This window comes from Botrytis cinerea, chromosome 8 (assembly GCF_000143535.2).
Source record: "Botrytis cinerea B05.10 chromosome 8, complete sequence".
NCBI classification, from domain to species: Eukaryota; Fungi; Ascomycota; class Leotiomycetes; order Helotiales; family Sclerotiniaceae; genus Botrytis; species Botrytis cinerea.
Genome location: NC_037317.1, coordinates 1329115 through 1350743, shown reverse-complemented (window position 1 = coordinate 1350743; position 21629 = coordinate 1329115). Strand labels below are relative to the sequence as shown.

General features: G+C 43.1%; 5 protein-coding genes across 5 annotated transcripts; 3 read left to right on the top strand and 2 right to left on the bottom strand.

Moving 5' to 3' along the window:
* The first annotated feature begins 21 nt into the window (after nucleotides 1-21).
* BCIN_08g03500 (hypothetical protein) lies at nucleotides 22-4207 on the top strand. Its single transcript, XM_001554566.2, has 3 exons — nucleotides 22-2208; nucleotides 2307-3633; nucleotides 3694-4207. Exons 1-3 carry the CDS (start codon nucleotides 186-188, stop codon nucleotides 3770-3772), a joined length of 3429 nt encoding a protein of 1142 aa, XP_001554616.1. The 5' UTR covers nucleotides 22-185; the 3' UTR covers nucleotides 3773-4207.
* A 198-nt stretch (nucleotides 4208-4405) lies between these two features.
* Bcldb19 lies at nucleotides 4406-6911 on the bottom strand. The gene is made up of 2 exons (XM_001554567.2): nucleotides 5796-6911; nucleotides 4406-5741 (listed from the first exon to the last, which is right to left on the bottom strand). Exons 1-2 carry the CDS (start codon nucleotides 6307-6309, stop codon nucleotides 4840-4842), a joined length of 1416 nt encoding a protein of 471 aa, XP_001554617.2. The 5' UTR covers nucleotides 6310-6911; the 3' UTR covers nucleotides 4406-4839.
* A 5642-nt stretch (nucleotides 6912-12553) lies between these two features.
* Nucleotides 12554-15517, bottom strand: BCIN_08g03480 (hypothetical protein). The gene is made up of 2 exons (XM_024694580.1): nucleotides 13962-15517; nucleotides 12554-13901 (listed from the first exon to the last, which is right to left on the bottom strand). Exons 1-2 carry the CDS (start codon nucleotides 15268-15270, stop codon nucleotides 12661-12663), a joined length of 2550 nt encoding a protein of 849 aa, XP_024550370.1. The 5' UTR covers nucleotides 15271-15517; the 3' UTR covers nucleotides 12554-12660.
* A 1535-nt stretch (nucleotides 15518-17052) lies between these two features.
* Bcemc1 lies at nucleotides 17053-20378 on the top strand. The gene is made up of 2 exons (XM_001554571.2): nucleotides 17053-19967; nucleotides 20024-20378. Exons 1-2 carry the CDS (start codon nucleotides 17085-17087, stop codon nucleotides 20063-20065), a joined length of 2925 nt encoding a protein of 974 aa, XP_001554621.1. The 5' UTR covers nucleotides 17053-17084; the 3' UTR covers nucleotides 20066-20378.
* A 163-nt stretch (nucleotides 20379-20541) lies between these two features.
* Nucleotides 20542-21609, top strand: BCIN_08g03460 (hypothetical protein). Its single transcript, XM_001554572.2, has one exon. It carries the CDS (start codon nucleotides 20816-20818, stop codon nucleotides 21578-21580), a length of 765 nt encoding a protein of 254 aa, XP_001554622.1. The 5' UTR covers nucleotides 20542-20815; the 3' UTR covers nucleotides 21581-21609.
* The last annotated feature ends 20 nt before the right edge of the window (nucleotides 21610-21629 follow it).

Sequence of the window (21629 nt, the reverse complement as noted above, 5' to 3'; positions counted from 1 at the left end):
AAGGATAAGATAAGATACCCCGACGTCACTAAATATCTTAATTGTTTTTTGTCGCGTCCGTCCATCGCGTGACTGCGCGTTTCTATCAAATCAGCAGTAGAATATTACTCAATTGCCCTTACTTTTTGTTCTTATTTTGAGATGCCAAATTTACTTCGTGTGAGACTTCCATAGTTTCTGCGGATATGGAGGGACCTCCAGCAAAGAGAAGAAGGTTCTTTGCGGAAATAGCTGAGGGTTTGGAATCTTCACAAGGTGAGGAGGCGACAAATGTACCAGATGAAATCGACGCGCTGCCTCCAGCAATTGCCAGCTCCACAAACGAAATCTCAGACCAGAATCCTCAGGATGATCCAGTTTTGGAGGAAAGAACACTTGCTGAAGATTCGCAGACTGTATTCGACCAGGAAATGTTCGAGAACTTCATTGGCGACAAAGTAACTCCGGAAGAACTGAAAGGGTTGCGAGAGGCGTCTGGAAATGATATAGAGAAGGCTGTGAACATGTACTTTGATGGATCTTGGAAACGACCTGCGCTTGTCTCGGGTCTCTCCAGATCTTCGTCAAACGTCAGAAGTCCTTTTAGTTCTTTTGTGAAGTCTGCCAATAGCGGTACTGTTGATAGCTCCAAGCCAACCTCTGCAGATTCAAACGTCTCATCAAGAACAGTCTCGCCTTATCGAACTATGCCAGAATACCGGTATGTAGGAGCTTTTGGGGTTGGAGGCTGGGCTACAAAGAGTGGAACAAATCTAATCAAACATGGCGAAGTTGTGCGGATAGAGCGTCAAAAGATACAACCACCCAAAGCACCGGCCGGAAGGGGGAAAGGCAGAACATCAGTGGCTCAAACATTACCAAAACCTAATAGTGCCGCAGCACGGCGCGTCGATGTCATTGTACGTTTTACCAATTCAAAGGGGTTTGAAGTTGGTCGTCTTCCTCAGGAAACAGCAAATTGGGTTTCTACTTTAATTGATCAAAGGATATGCAAGTTCGAGGGTACATGTGTATATGCGCCTGAAAGAATTCGTACCAATGATACCGTCTTTCTTCAACTCAGGTGCTCATTGTTAAGAACTGCTTTCGATGACCGCAGTTTTCAGGCATCTGATAACCGGGTTACTGGGTTTTTTGAAGAGAAAGAAAGTTCCGAAGAAAAGGATCTGAGACTCCGTCAGGTCGCGTTGGTTAATTTATTCCAAGAGATTAACCTGCTTCCTACACAAACGAGCGAAGCAACTGCAAAACATAAGCGTCAGGGACTTTTGAGTGCTGCAGAGGCAGCTGAACATTATGATAAAGATGAATCTAAAGTTCCTGGTTCAGGTACTTCCACTCCCCCGTCTGAAGAGGCAGAGGAAGGAAAAGAACTGGAGCAGGACCAACTTGACACTCTATATAGCAAAGCTCAATCCTTTGATTTCAATGCTCCTGAGGCTGAACCAGCAAAAAGTTTTGCAATGGATTTGCGACCATATCAAAAACAAGCATTGTATTGGATGATGGCAAAAGAACGCGATGAGAAAGATCATAAAAAAGAGGCCTCGATGCATCCTCTGTGGGAAGAGTACGCTTGGCCTTTGAAGGATATGGATGACAAGGAGGTCATTCAAATTGCTGATCAAGATAAATTTTACATCAATCCATATTCCGGTGCACTCTCCTTAGACTTTCCTCTTCAAGAACAACATTGTCTTGGAGGCATTCTTGCCGATGAGATGGGTCTAGGGAAGACTATTGAGATGATGAGTCTTATCCACTCTAGTAAGTCTGATGTGGCAATGCGACTCGATGAGAAACGCTCAAAGGCGACATCAGTAAACAATTTACCTCGACTTCCAGCCAGTTCATCATCTGTAGAAAGGGCACCTTGTACAACTCTTGTCGTGGCACCAATGTCCCTTCTTGCTCAATGGCAAAGTGAAGCTGAAAATGCTTCTAGGGACGGAACCATGAAGAGTATTGTTTACTATGGTAGTGATAAAACAACAAATCTTCAAGCTCTTTGCTGTGAAGCTAACGCTGCATCGGCTCCCAATGTCGTTATTACAAGTTATGGTGTCATTTTGTCTGAGTTCAATCAGGTTACTGCTAGGAATGGTGATAAAGGTGGCCATGGAGGTTTATTTTCGCTCTCGTTTTTCCGAGTAATTTTGGATGAAGCTCATTATATTAAAAATAGGCAGTCTAAGACCGCGAAAGCATGTAAGTCAATCTGGCCATATTATGGGACCGAGGAATAATAGCAATTGTCTTGTTATTTTTAACATTCTGTGAACCCTAACGCTGACCCAACTTTCTAGGCTATGAAATTGCTGCCGAGCATCGATGGGCACTTACTGGTACGCCGATTGTTAATCGATTAGAGGATCTTTTCAGCTTGGTTCGATTTTTAAGAGTAGAACCCTGGAGCAATTTCTCTTTTTGGAAAACATTCATTACAATACCATTTGAATCGAAAGACTTTATGCGTGCCCTCGATGTCGTTCAAACGGTCCTGGAACCTCTAGTACTCCGTCGAACAAAAGACATGAAAACACCAAATGGTGAAGCATTAGTTCCTTTACCCAAAAAGACTATCGATATTGTCGAAATCGAGCTATCGGAACCCGAGCGTGAAGTTTATGATCACATCTTCACCAGAGCCAAACGTACCTTCTCGGCCAACATCGAAGCAGGCACAGTTCTCAAAGCTTACACAAGTATCTTTGCTCAAATCCTTCGACTTCGCCAATCATGCTGTCATCCCATTCTAACCCGTAACCAAAACCTAGTAGCAGATGAAGAAGATGCTGCCGAAGCTGCAGACTCTGCAAGTGGTCTTTCAGACGACATGGATTTGCAACATCTCATTGAGCGCTTCAAGCTCAACGAAGAATCAATCGATACCAACATCTTCGGTGCACATGTTCTCGAACAAATCCGCGACGAGGCAGAAAATGAATGTCCAATCTGTTCGGAAGAACCCATGATCGAACAAACCGTCACCGGATGCTGGCATTCAGCTTGCAAGAAATGTTTACTAGATTACATCAAACATCAAACCGACAGAGGTGAAAGTCCCCGTTGTTTCAGCTGTCGCGAACGCATCAATCCGCATGACATTTTCGAAGTGGTAAAAGATGAAGGACATCCCGAAAGTCGAAGTGGAAAAGTAAAAATCAGTCTTCAGCGAATCGGCTCCAATGGATCGGCGAAAATCGCAGCTCTACTATCGAATCTCAAATCGATAAGGAAAGAATCGCCATCGATGAAATCCGTCGTGTTTAGTCAATTCACATCTTTTCTCTCTTTGATCGAACCGGCTTTGGCGAGGTCTTCGATTCCGTTTTTGAGATTGGATGGCTCGATGCCGCAGAAAGCGAGAGCGGCGGTGTTGGCTCGGTATAAGGATAGTGGGGAGGGGATTGTGCTTCTACTTAGTCTGCGCGCGGGAGGAGTGGGTCTGAATTTGACGATGGCGAAGAGAGTTTTTATGATGGATCCGTGGTGGAGTTTTGCGGTGGAGGCCCAGGCGATTGATAGAGTGCATCGCATGGGACAGGTGGGGGAGGTGGTGGTGAAGAGGTTTATTGTTAAGGGGAGTGTGGAGGAGAGGATGTTGAGGGTGCAGGAGAGGAAGAAGTTTATGTGAGTTTGATGATTTTTGGGGGGCGGGAAGCGGAATCGTTGCTAATACTTCATTCATAGTGCGAGTTCGCTGGGTATGATGAGTGATGAGGAAAAGAAACTTCAGAGAATCGAAGATATTAAGGAACTTCTTTCCTAAATATCGTATTTTCAAGAAAGGGATTATGATGATCACAAGCTGGCGGGCGGGAGTCAAGCGTGGGAGCGCTCGCTATGAGGTGTGAGGTGCATGGATGGATGGAAAGATAGGTAGATGGTTAAATAAATAAGTCAAAAGACAGCCAGTCAGACAGACAGACAGAGGAAGATTAAATAAATATCTGAAGGAGGGGAGGGGATAAGTTGGTCGTGTAATATATATATATATATATATATTATATTACATATTGTATACTACTCCTATAGATATATATATATATATACATACATCTACTTACTTACTCACTCAATCATACGAGATTTAATAATCACAAAAGAGAAGAGCAAGACGAAGAGGTAGAAGAAGAGAAATCTTGAGATATAGATATAAAGATAAATATCTATTTATTAGCACTAGCTGAATGGAACAGAATCAATCGATATACATACATACACACACACATAAAGCTATTCCCTCCCACTTCCACTCTCACATACCTACCTACCTACCTACCTACCTACCTACCCATTGACCTACTCAACGCCAACTAACAAATAATCTTCACCAAGTACATATTCACAAAGCAACAAAACAAGCACATCACCAAATTCCAAAAACATGCAAATAAAATCTTGAAAGATCCATTTCATTTCAATTTTTTCCATTAGACAGCTAATTAAGTAATTAAGCAATACTATTTCAGTAATTATATGTATATGTAGGTATCTGTATGTAATTACTAATAACCCTACGAATCTCCTCTTCTCTTCTCATCTCATCCACATAAAGAGTAGAATGTATTCCCATTTCAACAATTAAAAACTCCATTTTTGATTCCATCCCAGTTCAATTCACAAGCATAAACAAATATGCCAATGAAGATCCATCCGTATTTTAGGGGGGTATATCCGAACAAAGTACGCCTTTAGCCCAAAGCAAATGTAAAATCCCCTTTTTTTTTCTTTCCCGTAAAACTACCCAGTACTCTCTCTATGCATGTGTATGCATCTAATTTCCCAAACGCCGATAATTTTCAAATATTCATGAGTCATGAGATATATATCTGATTAATGAGCTCCGTGGTCACTTCCATTTGCTCCATCCAATGCTGGCAAGTGTTCATAATCAGGAATGGGGGGTCCGTCATATAATTCCGTGTTGACATAAGTTGGGGGACTGGCGGGTACATTCTCATATAGAGGAGGTTGTTCCTCATCCCATGAGATGCCCAAACCTGATCTCTCGGTGACTGTGAGGTTGAAGTGCATTCTTAAAACTCTTGCGCCTCCAGTTGGTGTTACTTGTGTTGGTTTTTTGATAGGTGCGAATTCTTCCGAAACAATCATCTCGACAATGAGAGTATGGAAAACTTCCGTACCATCCTCAGCTTTCATATCGCAAATTGGTTTTGCATCAGGACGAATCGAGATGGGGAATTCGATTTCAATGGCTCCATCCGCTGTATCGTAATTTGATTTCCATCCAGATTTGATCTCCTCAGTAGCTAGAGTACGAGCATCTTGATGAGCAGCACCCTTCTTGTTCTCGCCTTCCTTGGTCACCTTTGAGGCATGTTTGGGGCATGCTGGTGAGATGACTCTATGAGTTTCATCCAAACGCCATGTCAAACGCTTCAACTTCCAATGGTTCTGTGTCTTGGCATCCACATTACGATTTACAACACCATCCATGCGCATGGAAATGTTTGCTTCGCCAATTGGATAGATGACGGGAGGAAGTTGACAGTTGGCAGTCAAATTTGTTGGTGGAAAGATTCGGATCGAGTTTCGTGGTGTGTCGGAAGGGATAATAGCACGCTTGATGTTGAGGATGTGGGAGAGTTTCATTGGCTCGCCAGTCTTTGGGACCAGGGTAGCTTTGAGAACGTATTCGATGTTAGACAAGCTACCCTTCATGCTTGCAGGTAGATGTCCAGGAAGGAGAAAGCTGAATGGAAAGTCATGTTCGCCTGTAATTTTCAATTAGAATTGTGAAAGCCAAGATGAGATGTATGAGTAATTACCTTTGCGAAGTGTGGCGGGACCTTGAAGGAAATTCCACGTAGTTAAATCCTTTGACTGGTGGGTGCACTCATGGCAATGCGCATGGAATGGTTTCTTTTGTGTAACCTCCAATGCCAATCGCATCTTGAAAGACTCAATTGCAAACTTCTCATCGTGAATGTGTAACTTTAATTGACCCGAGAGTAATGCGCCGGTGCTCGAACTGGTAGAGCCGTAGAGAACCAATGGGGGTGACTCAATGGCACAGTCAAGTGTGGCACCATGATATTGAGGAATGGATTTCGAAGAAGTTTTGGGCGAATGAAGACCAGGGATCGAAATGCGTTTGTGTGGGAGGGCAAGGTCGTGCATCTTTGCGGCTTTATCGTCTGCTATCGAAGAGGCTGATGAAGATGGTGTGCGACTTTTCAAAGATGGTCTACTGCTTGAATTCCTTCTGGAAGTTTTCTTTCCTTCAGTTGGTAGATCAAATGGATGCGAATGAGATCGAAAGAACGACGTAACGTGCTGCATTGTGGCAGGCATTGGTGGGTCTCTTTTGTGGCGTTTTGGACAAGGGAAATAGAGTTTTTTTTTTTCTCTTCTTCTTTTGTTTGGTGACCGCGCAACAGTATTTATACTGTTTTTAATAATAAACGTTCATTCGATGGTAGTTGGTTCCGAGGTGCCCTAGCAAGGAAGAGTGAATGGTGAGAAGGATGAGAGGCGTGAGGTGTGAGGTGTGGGTGAGGGTGAGATATATCAGAAAGAAGAGGAAGAGGATGATGAGGTAATATATATAAATGTATAATGTGTAGTGTAGTGTCGGTATGTATTTTAAGGAGGTATTTGGCAAACTTGATATAGAGTTTTTATATTCTTTGTGTGGAGAAGTGAAAGGGTATATATATGTGTGTGTGTGTGTGTGTGTGTGTATGTTGTATGTGTGTGTATATATATACATATATATATATATGTATGAATGAAGTGGTGATGTTATATGTTGATATCAAGTATATGTGTGAGTATGAGTATATGTATGTGTATGAGTAATAAGCACCTTGTTGGGAGAAAGCTGGCAAAAGGATCTGAGCTATATGTATGTATACGTCGTGGATACTTCAGAGCATTATCCCAAGTATATAAAAAAGAATGCACACACGTAAAGAAAGGGTTCGTCAAAAGTAAACCTGCTGCTAGACTGCTACTAGACGGTTGCTAAACTACTACGGTGCTGCCATACATCTCTTGCTCTCGCATTCTCCAATTCTCGCATTTCTCCCTTTACCCTTCGAGGAATTCTATGTGTCAAATGGATTTCTAGTCGACCAGAATTTGAATTGCAGTCTGTGATTTCATCTTTTTTTTCCCTGGCTACTAGGTACACATGCCAAAAAAAGATGAGCCCATTGCCCCTCACATGGGAAAATTCGATTTATCCTTGTGGGTTCTTGTGGGGCGGGCCATGGTGCATTGTTCCTGTTCTGCGGCTGCTTGTTGTAATAAAATAGGAAATTTATTTTTTATTTTTATTTTTATTTTTATTTTTGTTCTTGCTATGGAGAAAGAGAGAAAAATCCTTCTTCCGGCTAAGGTATTCGTCTGTGTGTGCTGGTTGTTACTACTTGCTACCTAGTCATCGTACATGGTATGTTTTGGTCCAACCGTTTTGTTTGATGTTTCTGACTTTGCATTTCTCTCTTCTGTCTGATTTCAAGCGGTTAAACATCGCATGAGTCGTAGATCATGGACTAGAACCATTGCCATGCTACACCGCAGAATGAAGGATGTACCGGTAGAAGGATGTAGGTCGGATGTGTCTGTCCTGTGTCTGTGTGTGTGTCCCTTACCTGTACATGGTCAAAAACGCTGTGAACTCTTCGAACCCTTTGAGCTCTTCAAATACCCAGGTAGGCATGGACTGAAGTTGACGCGAATGCTTTATATTCATCCGTGAACATGAAGCTTTTAATATTCCCAGCCAAGGGTCTTATGACATGACCTACGCTCGAGTGATGGGAGTTATATATGTGACATTATGTTCTATTACATGGGAATATCAAATTCTACAGGACGGGGAAGAAAAAAACATATATTCGCATCACACCTACTTATCCAATGTTGACTCATCATCACCATCATCATCCTCCAGCAAAAAGAATTTGTATTTCCTTTTTCAGTATCAGGTACCTATAAAGTAGCATGTACCTACATACTCCTAAACAGCTCCCTGGTAAGGAATTACGTTTAGCTTCTTCTGGGGTACGCCCTGTGGATCAGCTGCATTCAACGTCAAACTTTTTCCCAAGCCAGTCAAATTCAAAAGCTCAAACAGCTGATGAGCAATTGCGCTGATGACTGGTTGAGTGTGCGTGCTTGGGTCGGGACTGTATGGTGGTTGAAAGCACGTCAGCAAGTTCATATGCGTCTAGGAGTGTATGGATCTATGAGTCTGAGTCTGAGTCTGAGTCTATGGTTCTAGGACTTGACTTCGTATGAGTCTATGCATCTAGGACTCTACTCTAGGACTCTACTTCGTATGATCTGTGACACGACCCAGGTAGCCAGCTACTCGGCCTCTTGCTATTCTCAGATCGCTAACGGACCTGAGTCTTCGATGCTAAGAAACGAGCATCATATTATTGCAACCTTCGCATTTGTTCTCCCTCGCCAATGATGTATCACTCTATGGCGATTCTCCCAGGCACAATGACGGAAATCCAAGGATGATTTTCAGGATGTCCAAGGGTTCGAATGCCAAGCGATCTTGACGGGCGAAGAGACATACCACACTAATTACTACTCTACACACAGATGAAGAGTTCATAATACCACTTGTGGACGGTAGTGCTTAGACATTGACATTGACATTGATATGGAGGATGGCAACTTTCACGAATACGATCATTTTCAATTCCATTCCCCATTCCTGTTCCACGCCGCTAAAAAAGAAAACTCTACTTGAAAATTGTGACAGCGCGGAGAATACGATGGTGATATCACCACATGATGAATCACCCTTAGGATTAGGATTAGGACAACATTTGATCAATCTCGAGCCAGTCAACGATCATCATCCAGATTATGATATTCTTCTTAGGCCATAAGGCTTGGAGCTCACGCCATCAAATGAAATATGGAGAATCTGGTCGATCATTCACATTATGAACCAACATGCGAGCATCTCATCCATCCGTCAAACCAAGCTCCATTTCGGCCCACTCCGACTTTTTTTTGATCTTCTAGAATCTCTTGGTTGTCAAGGTGATTCGCAATATGCTTCTGCTGTTAACCATCGACAGCAACATGCATCATGGAATTACGAATGCCTACTAACTCATGGTGCAATCAATTCCAACACATGCGGGGAAATGACACAATTCCATACTGTACAGAGAGAGTCCAACGCGTGCATCTTTTGAGAATCACCTAGCATTTATCCAGGAGTCTGTGACTCGTATATTGGGGTTAAATCCCAATCCCCCCACAGAATGGCGTTGCACAATTGAATATCTCCTCGGAGGGAATCATGTGCTCGACGCCTTCGCATTTGATCCTCTCCATCGGTTCGGTGGCTTCATCTCATGCATGCACACGGGAGAGCACAAGCGACGACATGGCTTTATTTTCCACTCCTCACCGTGATACACCGGGAACTGTCATCGACCATTCCAGCGCGAGGAAAATCTCCAAAATCGGGATATACCTTCCCAATCCGGCGGAATCTGATAATAGCCGCAAAACCCCATGTGATTCCATCGAGTAAGAAAAATCACACACTTCGTACGAGCACAAACTGGAAACGCATCGTGCAACGAACCTCCATCTTAATTCATGGCTTTCATGGCGTTTGCTCAATTCCAGACCGATCTCTCCGCTGTCCAATGAAACTCGGAAGACTTTCTCAAATCCTATTCGATCACATCCAATACCTGTTACCTAACATCAAACCTTATTTCGTCGAATCCTTCACCACTTTTTATGCCCTCATCACCGTCAAGACTCAAGAGTGGAAAAATCACGGCGAGGTGGGAAGACTTACTCGATGAGATCCACAGGTACCTTAAGTATCCACTATCGTGTACTTTCGAACAATGGAACACACACCCAGAAAAATTCAGATCTTCCAAGCTTTCCAGATGATACTAAATTAGTAGGAGAATTTTTTAAAGAAATTTTAGTCTTCCCGTCGCTTTTGCTCACGGTCCAAGTCGGCTTGCTGCGATCTCCACTCGTGTACCGCATGTACCCTCGATTATACTTTTCTAGAAATCTGATGTTTTGCGTGCGAGATGAATTCTACCGAGAAAAAGCGAAGCAGCATGGCGTGACAAAATCTTCCGATTGGATCATAGGGATTCGGGCATGTTCTTCCTTGGTCTTTAATGACTCAGGGGGAAAACACACAAATCCTTCCCCGGTTCGGCGGCTGTCTCCTGGCTCCATATGAAATTTTTCTTTGACCAGCAGGCCAGAAAATTTTGGTGCGAAGCTTGAACATTGAAGCTTCTTCTTCGTTTTTCGCTCACCGATCAAGGCCGATTCTGTGGATCTTTGCTACCTCCACAATTGAAAAGGAGAGCAAGGAGAGCCCGAAATAGGAGTCTCGGGGTTCGAGAATCTAGATGGTAAAAAGCCTCATTGATTTACCATGTTCCCTATTTTTGCAAGCTTCAGGAATTGAAGATTCATCATCACTGTGGAAACGAACGGTGAAAAATGTATACTTGAAGAATTGGAGTGTGAATGATTGAATGGATGTGAGGAGTGGATCTTTTTTCCTGCTACGTATGGAGTACGTGTAGGGTTGCATTGCAAACTTGCAATTGACAGATCATGATGGATGAAACGAAACGTCGAGTCTGGGCAGGGGGATGTGGTTCTTACGAGACGAATGATGATCGGTTTGTGAGCTTTTTTTGTTCCTCTTTCTTCAACGGTAGCAGGTGGGGATTAGTATGGGTGGGTAGAGTGTTGAGAGTCGAGACGGTTTTGAATGTGATGGATGTGTCAGTTAACGTTGCTGGCATGTTACAGGTGACCGAGTATGTACTCCATATGTGTATCGTTGGCCATCTCCACAAGTGAGAGTCCAGATGCATATGGGCAGAGTATCAAAGTCGACAGAGAGTCTTTTCGAAATAGCCCTCTGGTCTATTATACAGTCTTTATTCACGCAGTAGTACTGTATTCAGACCATAATTGACCTCTAACATTTATCGCAACAAGATACCATTCCACCGTTTGACATCAGGATATTGCATTCTTCATCATTCTGAAGGAAGTAGACCTGCCGGGCGAGCGCCGGTTTCCGTTGTGATGGTCAGCTACATCATCAGTAGGTGGGTAATCTCCAGTAAGTAGGTGGTAGTCTTTAACACTTCATATTCCATACCCATACATAGCATCATGTACTTTTCAACATTAAAACACCCTCTCTTTCTCGAGCTCAGGGATGCAAATATTGAGCGGACTTCTGCACATGCTTTTTGTCATCCCCATGATTGACAATTGATGTAGATGGAAAATCGAATCGTCAGACAGGAATTAACACAATGGTACATCTTGAATCGACTATCAATTCGCAAACTTACTTGAACTTGATCTATCTCTCTCTCTCTCTCTCTCTTAAAATTCACATCCTTTCAAAACCCATCAAACCACTAATAAAGCAAGCAAACAAACGCACGCTCGCTCGCTCCCATCTAATTCACTAATCCCTATCATGTCCTGCTGTCCTTTCCTGTCCCGCCTAACTAAATTTCCCACCTAATAAATAAATAAATCGGAAATAAACATAAACCTCTCCAAACTTTCCCCCACCAAATCCCATCCCTCAGTCAATCCGCCCGCCCGCCTGCCTGTCTGCCCCACATAAATCAACTCACAATTTTTTGTAAAATAAAATAAAAATGCATCCACGTGACACATATTTTATCTTTCCCTCCCTCCAAAAAAAAATCCCACACCAGCACCACCACCACCCCTCCAAAAAAAAAAAATTCCACCACCACCCAACAAAAAAAGAAAGAGCAAAATGACAAAAGTAACACGTGACCTACGCAGGGATCGAACCTGCAATCTCTTGATTTGATCAATTGGGTGATTAATCGTAGTCAAGCGCCTTGCCATTGGGCCAGCAGGCCGAGTTTTTTTTGTTTGTGTATTTTGATGGGGAGGGGGACGGGGTGGAGATATATGAATGAGTGAATGTGTGTGTGGGTGGGGGAAATGGGAGAGGGGAGGGGATGTAGAGGATGGAGAGGAGAGGAACTTGTATAATGATTAATTAATAAATAAGTAAGTAAGTAAGTAAGTGAGTGAGTGAGTGAAGATTTGTTTAGGGAGGAATTGTTTGTGTGGAGGGGATTTTTTGAGATGTATCTTTTGTATGTGATGTATATTATATATATTATCTTCTAGTGAAGAGAAAGTAGTAAAGAAGGAGTGTGTAGTCATTCTTCTTTTTCGATGTTTTCATCTTTACCCTGAGTGAGTGAGTGAGTGAGTGAGTGAGTGAGTGAGCGTCTCGTCGTGTAGCTATAGGAGCTGGTGAATCATTGCTGTTGTTGTTATATGTAAACAACGATTTGAATCTCATTTTTTTTCCATTCCCAATCCTTCTTCTTCTCTCCTCTCCTCACTCCTCACTCCCACCTCATTGAATATGTATAGCGTTTTCCGCAATAAAAACCTAGAACAACACTCCTTTCCACATCGATATCTCAAATATCACAACTTGTATTCTCTTCTTCGAAGAAAAGTACCACGAGTAAGATGTCATTTCTAGAAGAACATTCAGGTAAAATGTCAAATTTGATATTTTAGGTATCAACATATGAAATTATACTATTCGAGCATTTACTGTAGCTTGCTTCTCTCAGTTCAAATGTACAGAGATACACCTCCCTCCTCTTCTTCAGATGTACTGTTATAATCCGCTTCTGACATGTCTTGATCTTGCTGATGTGGAGCTTTCTTATTCTCTCTACTCGCTTGAGATAGATCAAAATATTCATTTCTGTCATGATGAGGTTTTATCATTTGTTCGTCGTCGTCGTCCTCCTCCTCCTCTTCTTCTTCTTCTTCTTCTTCTTCTTCTTCTTCTTCTTCTTCTTCTTCTTCTTCTTCTTCTTCTTCTTCTTCTTCTTCTTCTTCCTTATCATATTCCCCTACCAAAGACTCACAATCTTCCTCCTGAACATCATCACCCACCAAAGATTTACAATCTTCCTCAACATCATCACCTTCCCCTCCCCCCCCACCCATCTCATTCTCTACAAAATCCCCCCTACCCTCCATCCGCCCCCATCTCACCTCCGAAATCTCCGTTAAAGAATCCGGTTTCCACACCTCCGGCCCCCTCATCTCCCCAATCTGCTTCAAAACCTCCATCCTAAAAACCCTCGACATCTCAATCAACACCCCCTCTCTAATCTTCTCCCCCCTCTTATCTCCTTCCTCCACATCTGGCGCTCTCCACTTCAAATAATGATTACAGTGACTCCCCGGCACTACGAAATTTCCGGGGTGCACTCGAATATAATGATAACAGCAATAACACGCCGGCTTACTACACGCGATATAGCGATCCTCATCCACGAAAAGCAAATTCCGCGAGGAGAAATGCTGGAGCAGGAGTAACTCAGCGTGAATTTTCGGTCGCCAGTTGGGGTTCGTGCAGTGGGAGGAGAGATGCGTGGAGAGTTGATATTTGTGGTCCATTTCTGTGAGGGCGGCGCGATAGAAGGAGATGGCGGTTGGGTCGCTCATGGTTCGTCCGATGAGAGCGGAGAGGGTAGGGTTACGTTCTTGAAGGGGAGGGGGGAAGGATTTAGAGGAGGGGAGGAGGGAAATGGTGATTTGCGTGAAGAGATGAGGTAGTAGGATGCGGGTAGGCAGGAGGATTTGGATGGCTTTTGAGGTATGATTTAGACGGCCAATAGTGTGGCGAATTTGAGCAAATCGAGTGGCAAATGGAGAGCCGAGTTGGATGAGTAGTTCGAGGTATGCGAATTCTTGCGACACTGTTGTACATGTTTTGTGACAGAAACGACAGAGTTGAGATAGATTCTTGGTGAGAGTGAGAAGTCCTTGAAGCCATGTGTGAAGATGAGTCGAGGAATCTAAAATATTGATTTCATTAGATATGAAGATACTTACTTAATGCATATGAAATGACCTACCTTCATCTTGATTATCCTCTCCATCCATCTTCCATTCCCCCAACAAAAACCTGATATCTCGAGCTAAAAATGATGCATAGCTAGAAATTCTCTTCTCAGCATGCTTTACCGACAAATCAAATATTTTATCCACGATCTCCTTTCTTTTTTCCTCAGAATCCCTGATCACATCACATCCAGCACACCCCAGAAGTCCCAACACCTTTCTCAAAAACTCCACACCATTTTCCGGCCGCGAAATCTTGTTCCAAGCAACATGATACACAATTCCCCCCTCTATCTGCTGCAACGCAATTGCAGTCGTGCTATCGCCTCCTTTTTCATAATCACATAAATAGGCTAGATGTCTCGTAAATGATCTCCTTAGCTTCGTTCGACTAATTTCGTCCATTTCGTGCTTTTTATTCACATCTAGAACACTGATGCTAATATCAATTTCCAAAGTCTCGTCGTCGAGACTATCGGTTGGGATTTCTTCCTCTAGAATGCGTGAGCCTCGGTTAGAGCCAAAGACGGTGAGGAGAATCAGCGCTTCGTAGAATCGTTTGAGGAGTTTAGGGGCAACGGGAACGAGGAGTGGAGATTGGAATGTAAGTGGAAGTGGAAGTGAGATCGTGAGTGAGGTCGTGAGTGTTGGGGAATGATGTTTCTTGGATTGGGATTGACCTTTTGGTGCGGATTTGGATAGAAGTTGTGCTGTTTTTGGGGGGCTTGACGTGGATGGAGTCTTGGAAGTGGTGGTGGGGAGGTGGAAAATGGATAGTTTATTTTCATTGAGTTGGTGAGGGTAAAAGATAGTATCTTGTATACCATTTTCTTCTGGACTTTTTTCTCTTTCTTTGCCCTTACCTTTACCTGGGAAGGACTTTGAATCCACCACACATATAGCTGGAGAGGCGACATTTTTCTCCTTAGAATTCCTGGCTTTGTCGTTAGGCGAGTTTTCGATACATTGGCGCTGTAAATTTTCTTTACTTCTTCCTAACTTATTTTTCGAGGCCTGAAATACTTTACTTTTTGCCCCGCCTTCAATTTTGGGGGAAATTGTTTTAGTGATGATAGGAGTAAAAGAAGTAGAGGAAGAAGAGGATGGCAGAACAGAACTCAGTTTTTTCTGAAATGCATCTATAGCCACCCCCTTCTTCAAGGGACTCGTATTTTTTGGACCAATTGCTGGAGCCTTTTTCCGTTGCTCCTTCGTATTGCCTCGTCGATTTAGACCTTGCAATGCAGCCACTTGATCGCCATTTCCACCCAATCCAGTTTGTAATGCAAACTCGGGCGTGCTTTTTGATTTTGATTTCTTCATTATGATCAGTATTCATTGATGACGTCCAGGAACAAGTATCTCCGTCGGGGGGAGGGGGGAGGTGCTAGTAGATATTAGTCGTTTGATGTTGCGATAGCTTTGTTCTATAAACTTCCATGCATATATGCATGCATCCGCTGGCGCGAGTCTTGTCCCCCAGCTTCCCGGTAAGTTGTCCAATGAGTAACATTATTGCATGCGGGGTTTATATAGACTTTTGTAACTGATTGAGATAGACAAACAAATCGAGGGTTTCAAACGGAGTGCAAAAATTACAAATGGGCTCTTTTATACACATCCATTTTTGTTACACGAAAAAATTGGAAAATTGTCATTAGTTGATCTGTAGTTACACTGAGAATAAGGATGTGGATTTACTACTGATTGATGTACGTGGTATAGCTTTATTCTGTGGAATTGAAAACGAGGTGATTGCTTTAACTGTGTAGTATATACATATACTTGTCGCAAATTGAACTTCATTGTGTATCTGTCGAAATACTAAGTGCTTGTACCAAGGAAAAGATGTTAGGTTTGGGTTCTAATTTCAGAGTTATTGATAACAATAATATTCAGAGCTGTTGTTGATATCTTACATAAAAGATTAAGAATCGATATATGAATTGGAGAAGAGCCTCTAATTAGCCCGCCAGTGTAAATAGACTATAGACAGCTATTGCATGTATCTTTATGGGAGACAATGGTTTCAAAAGCTACAGAATAAAGTCCAACTAGATTATAAATCGCAGAATGACTATCCACCGCTGCGAGAACTCAATGTTCGAGCTTCCTTGAACGATGAACATTATTTTTGCACTCGAGTGATGTAACAATCAGAGGAAATCGATCGACTGAGTATTTACAATACTTTATCAATCAACAGAGATTCAGTAAGAATTGGATTAAAATATACTTCGCATGAGTGGCTTTGAAATACCTAAGAACAGAACGTACAATGAGAAGCATGAGATGATGATGAATTTTAATAGAGCAGAAATACTCAGCAGATTACAGTCTTCCGATGAGTCAATACAACAGATTTACCAACAAAATGGCTTAAAAGATGGTAAGTCTAATTGGGTTTATGTGAAAGGAAAAGCGAGTACATTGACATGAGTATACATAAAGAGGTATAGGAACAAGTTGCAAGGAATCGTGCTTCCAGAAATTGCATTACAGAATCCAGGATCTGCACAAGGCATACCAACGCGTTCTAGACATGAATTTTATAAGGATCATCAGAATGACTTCTCTTGGATGGGATCTGACGGGCCTGGGGACTTTTCAGGCTCAACAAAGACCACACATTGCTCATTTCAGGAAAAATGCTGAGTAGCTAAGCTGTGAACATTGTGAATGTAGACAAACAGCACATCAATAGAAAGGCTTGAAAGCTTCTAGCAGTGTATCCTATGAAGAAGTGCTCCCTTTGGCCAATATATGTGATTTTAAAGAATGAGAACAGTAAGCAATGTTCAAAGAGATGTTAGCACTAACACGAGTGGAATAACACCTCGTCAATGTAAGAGACATGGAGATGTGGGTTTCACTAGAAATTGGGATGTGATTGTAAGTTTCAAATCGTGTACCCATGCTCATTGTGCTTTGCCAGTAAAATTCTCCCGAAAAGGTACTCCTGAGGTTCTCTCGAGGTATACTATCCGTTGGATGCTTGAAATTCAAGTGGGCAGGCAATTGATCAGCAATTGATTACCTAATCCGAACCGAGATTCTCCCAATCTAGCTCACGATAACCAAAGCTCCAGAGCTTCATGCCACATTGGAGGTCCATACCCCATTCGACATCATTCATTATGCGACTCCCTCTAAATTTGCTTTGCCTGACTCTGTCAATACTTCCTAGAACATTCGCAGTCTTCGTAGATGAAGCTTACACGGTTGACTACCATCACGAATTACTAGGTCTCCCACAATCAGACACAACCTTCTTCTACAAACCCAGGGAAACTGAACATGGCGCGCTATTATATACATTGAGTGATCTTGGCGTCCTTGGAGCTGTCAATCCAGGCACGGGGGACGTTCGATGGCGACAACTACTGGCGAATGGCGATAATCACGGAGAAGGATTTCTGCGACCAGTTGAGGGAGCTGGTACAATTATTAGTGCTTTGGGCAGCAGAGTTGATGCTTGGGATGCGAAGAGTGGAAGGGAAAGATGGGGAAACACTTTCACAGGACAAGCAAAAGATGTGGAAGTTGTTGAGGGCTTTGACAATATCAAGGATGTTCTGACTTTATTCGAAGATGCTGGAAAAGTCGTGGTACGAAAACTTAACGGAGATAATGGAGATGTCGTTTGGGAATATGTTGATGCAAGTGGTGATTTACCTCTGCAAGTCAGCACAAATGTTAGAGACATTTTTGTTGTCACTCTTCACGGTTCCTGGGGAGGCTATAGCGTCAAAGTTACGACTCTTGATCATTTGACGGGTAAAAGAGTTACTGAATACACACTCTCCACCAAGGGAGATGTTCATACACCGGAGGATGTCTTACTTGTCGGAGCGAACTCTGCTGCTCCCATCATTGCTTGGACCGATAGGTCGCTGAAGAGTCTCAAGGTCAACATCCTGGGCAAACCAAGTGACTTGCAGACATTGCCTCTAAAAGAATCGGATGGGGAGCTTACAAAGGTCTCTATTCACGCGCCTAGTTCGGCGCAATCCTTACCACATTTTTTGGTACACAGTCACTCGGCAACTTCAAACAGAGCAGATGTTTATCATATCGATATGAAAAGTGGTAGCATTAGCAAAGCATATGAAATCCCCAAGCTTGCAGGCAGCGGTGCTTTCTCAACTAGCTCGCAAGCTGCCGACGTCTACTTCACTCGCTTTACCGAGGAAGAGACTTTTATCTTCTCTTCAATGTCTCATGGAGTTCTGGGCAGATGGCCAGTTAAAGCAGAGAAGCAAAATGACCGACTTCGATTTCTCTACGGTGCATCAGAGGTAGTCCATAAAGCTCCTGATTTTTATGCTGTAAGATCAGCTATGGTGAGCGCGGAACAGGACTGGGTTCTGGTGCGCAATGGTGCTGTAGCTTGGTCTCGCGTCGAGGGTCTCTCTGGTGTTGTGGCTGCTGAATGGGCTGAAATCCCAGCCTCTGAATCGTTGGCAGAGACACTTGAGGCAGAAGCTCACAGCAACCCATTGGAAGCATATATTCATCGAGTCAATCGTCATATCAACGATTTACAATACCTTCCTGCATACTTGGAAAAGTTACCAACCCGAATTTTAAGCGCTATCTTACCTGGAGATTTGGTTACATCGAATGAAAGTGTTTTAGAACGAGATAACTTTGGTTTCAACAAGTTAGTTATCGTTGCAACCCAAAGAGGTCGTTTGTATGCACTTGATGCTGGATCTCAAGGGCGTGTCGTATGGGGCTCCAAAGCTTTTGATATACCAGCTGGCAAGAAGTGGGACGTTAGGTCCATATTTGTCAACAATGCTAAAAGTACAACAACCGTTCGAGGTAGTCAAGGAGAATATATTATCGTGAACACTACAACTGGAATGGGACTTGAGGCCATAAACCCTGGGCAGTGGCCATCTGTTCAGAGCGCGGCTGTCGTTGACAGCAACCTTGGCAGGTGGGTGTTACCTATTGGTACCAATGGAAATCCTGGCGATTTACCAAAAGATTGGGCACCAAAGGAAATGCTTGTGGTTCGGGGTGAGAATGGCGAAGTCAAAGGTTTGAAATTTGACATTCAAGGTGCTGATGCCAAACCTCTCTTTACCTGGTCATTTCAACCACCTTCTGGCCAAAGGATCGTCGAGGTAGTCTCTAAACCCGCACATGATCCAGTTGCGTCAATTGGGCGAGTTCTTGGTGATCGTACAGTTATGTACAAATACTTGAATCCCAACACTGTTTTGGTTACAGCCGTCTCCGATGAATCCTCAATTGCCTCCTTCTATCTTCTTGATACAGTTTCTGGCGATGTCCTCTATTCTGCAAATCACGAAGGTGTGGACACCAAGAAACCCATTGCCTCTGTTTTCACCGAGAACTGGTTCGCATATTCTTTATGGAGCGATGAATTATCAACCACCACTTCTCTACATGGATCAAAAGGGTATCAGCTTATCGTCACTGACCTTTACGAGTCTCCTATTCCAAACGACCGCGGAACCCTCGGCTCGAATGCGAATGCATCAAGTCTTGACCCATCGGACGTACCAAATGCTGGCCCAGTTCTTCCTCATGTTATTAGCCAATCATTCGTGGTACCTGAAGCGATAACCCACATGTCTGTTTCCCAAACCCGCCAAGGGATTACTACTCGTCAACTTCTTTGTACTCTGGCATCCAATTCCATCATTGGTATTCCACGTTATCTTCTTGATCCCCGTCGACCAGTTGGCCGAGACCCTATCCCTGCCGAACAAGAAGAAGGACTTCTACGTTACTCGCCTGTCATTGAATTTGACCCCAAACTTATCATCAGTCATAAACGTGAAGTTCTTGGTATCAAGGGTGTTATTACCAGCCCTGCTATACTAGAAAGTACTAGCCTGGTTTTCGCATATGGAATTGATGTTTTCGGAACAAGAGTTACTCCTAGCGCTGCTTTTGATATTCTAGGCAAGGCGTTCAATAAGCTGAGTTTAGTGGCTACTGTTTTGGCATTGGGAGTTGGTGTTACAATTTTAGCGCCTATGGTGAGTTATTTTACTTTGTTCATTGTTTAAAGAGTGCTTTGCTAATATTTTGATAGGTGAGGAGGAAACAAATCAATGGCAGGTGGTTGAATGCATGATGATGATGATGTTATAGAATTCTGTAAATTATGATAATATAAGGAGGGTTAAAGGGGTTACTCACATTAAAGATCCGGAGTTCACTCATGCCATTACGGAGTTGCTATCAACCACATGAAATGATAAATAATGTTGATTTATAATTTTGGCTGACATATTTTCACGCTGTTCCACTCCGGCAGATTTGTAATTAACTTTATCACTGCCAACGTACTTTGTTCCCCCGTTTAATCTATATCTTGGGGCAACACACATGGTATTAGCATTCCTCGGATGAAAATTAAACTTTTTCTTCACCTTGCCCCAGTATCAGCATTATTAACTGAAGATTAACATAGAGAATTTACGTACACTAAGCCGCTTCTTGATGGATTGTCAAGCTGAGCTTTGACAACGGGAGTTTGAACTGAGAGTATTAGTAATTCATATAGTATGGGGATGGTGTGGAGAACAATTAATCTTTATCTTCGTCATCGATTCCCTTAGTCTCAGGATAGGTATCTCCACCTAAATTCCGCGTCCATTGTTTATTGTGGAATGGAGAGGGAGGGCTTTGTTGATGCATTCGGATTTATCGCTTTTAAGAGACAGATACTCCATATACGTAAGAGGATGTTGAGTTTTGTTTGAAATCTGTATTTATATACCACTCTATTTGCACTTTGGTTTGATACTCATTCACCCAGCTCCTATCTCTTCCATTCATTCGTCTATCATACCTTATCAAATAAAATACTCGAGTAGCAAACATGCCTGGAAAATACCAGAAGCTCGCTTCCAAACACGTTCTCGTCATAGGTGGTTCCTCCGGGATCGGATACTGTGTAGCAGAAGCCTCACTCGAAAGTGGTGCATCCGTTACAATATCCTCGTCCTCTCGGGATCGCGTCGCCAAAGCAGTTGAGAAACTCAAGAATAGTTATCCGGATGGAAAAGTCGCCGGATATCCATGCGATCTCTCCAAGCCCACGCTCGAAGCCGATGTTGAGAAATTGTTTGAACAGACGGGGAAAGTAGATCATATAGTTTTCACAGCCGGTGATGCATTATCTCTTGTCCCGCTAGAGGAAGCTTCGCTAGAGACTATGCAGAAGGCGGGACAAGTGCGATTTTTTGGACAATTGATGGTCGCGAAAGTTGGGAGTAGGTACCTTAGTGAGGGACCACAGGCTTCGATTACGTTGACGACGGGGTCGACGGCCGATAAACCGATGAAGGGGTGGAGTGTTGTTACCAGTTTTGCGGCGGGGTTGCATGGGATGGCGAGGGGTCTGGCGGTTGATTTGGCGCCTGTGAGAGTTAATGTTGTGAGTCCTGGTCCGGTGAAGACGGAACTATGGAATGGGATGGGACAGGAGGAGAGAGAGAAGCTGTTCAAGGCGGTGGAGGGTAATGTGTTGACGAAGCATGTTGCATTGCCAGAAGAGGTTGCGGAGTCATATTTGTGGTTGATGAAGGATAGTAATGTGACGGGAACAGTTGTGAGAAGTGATTCCGGTTCGTTGCTTGCGTAGCTGCAGACAATGATGCTCCGGCAATAGGGTTAAAGCAATGCAATCATCG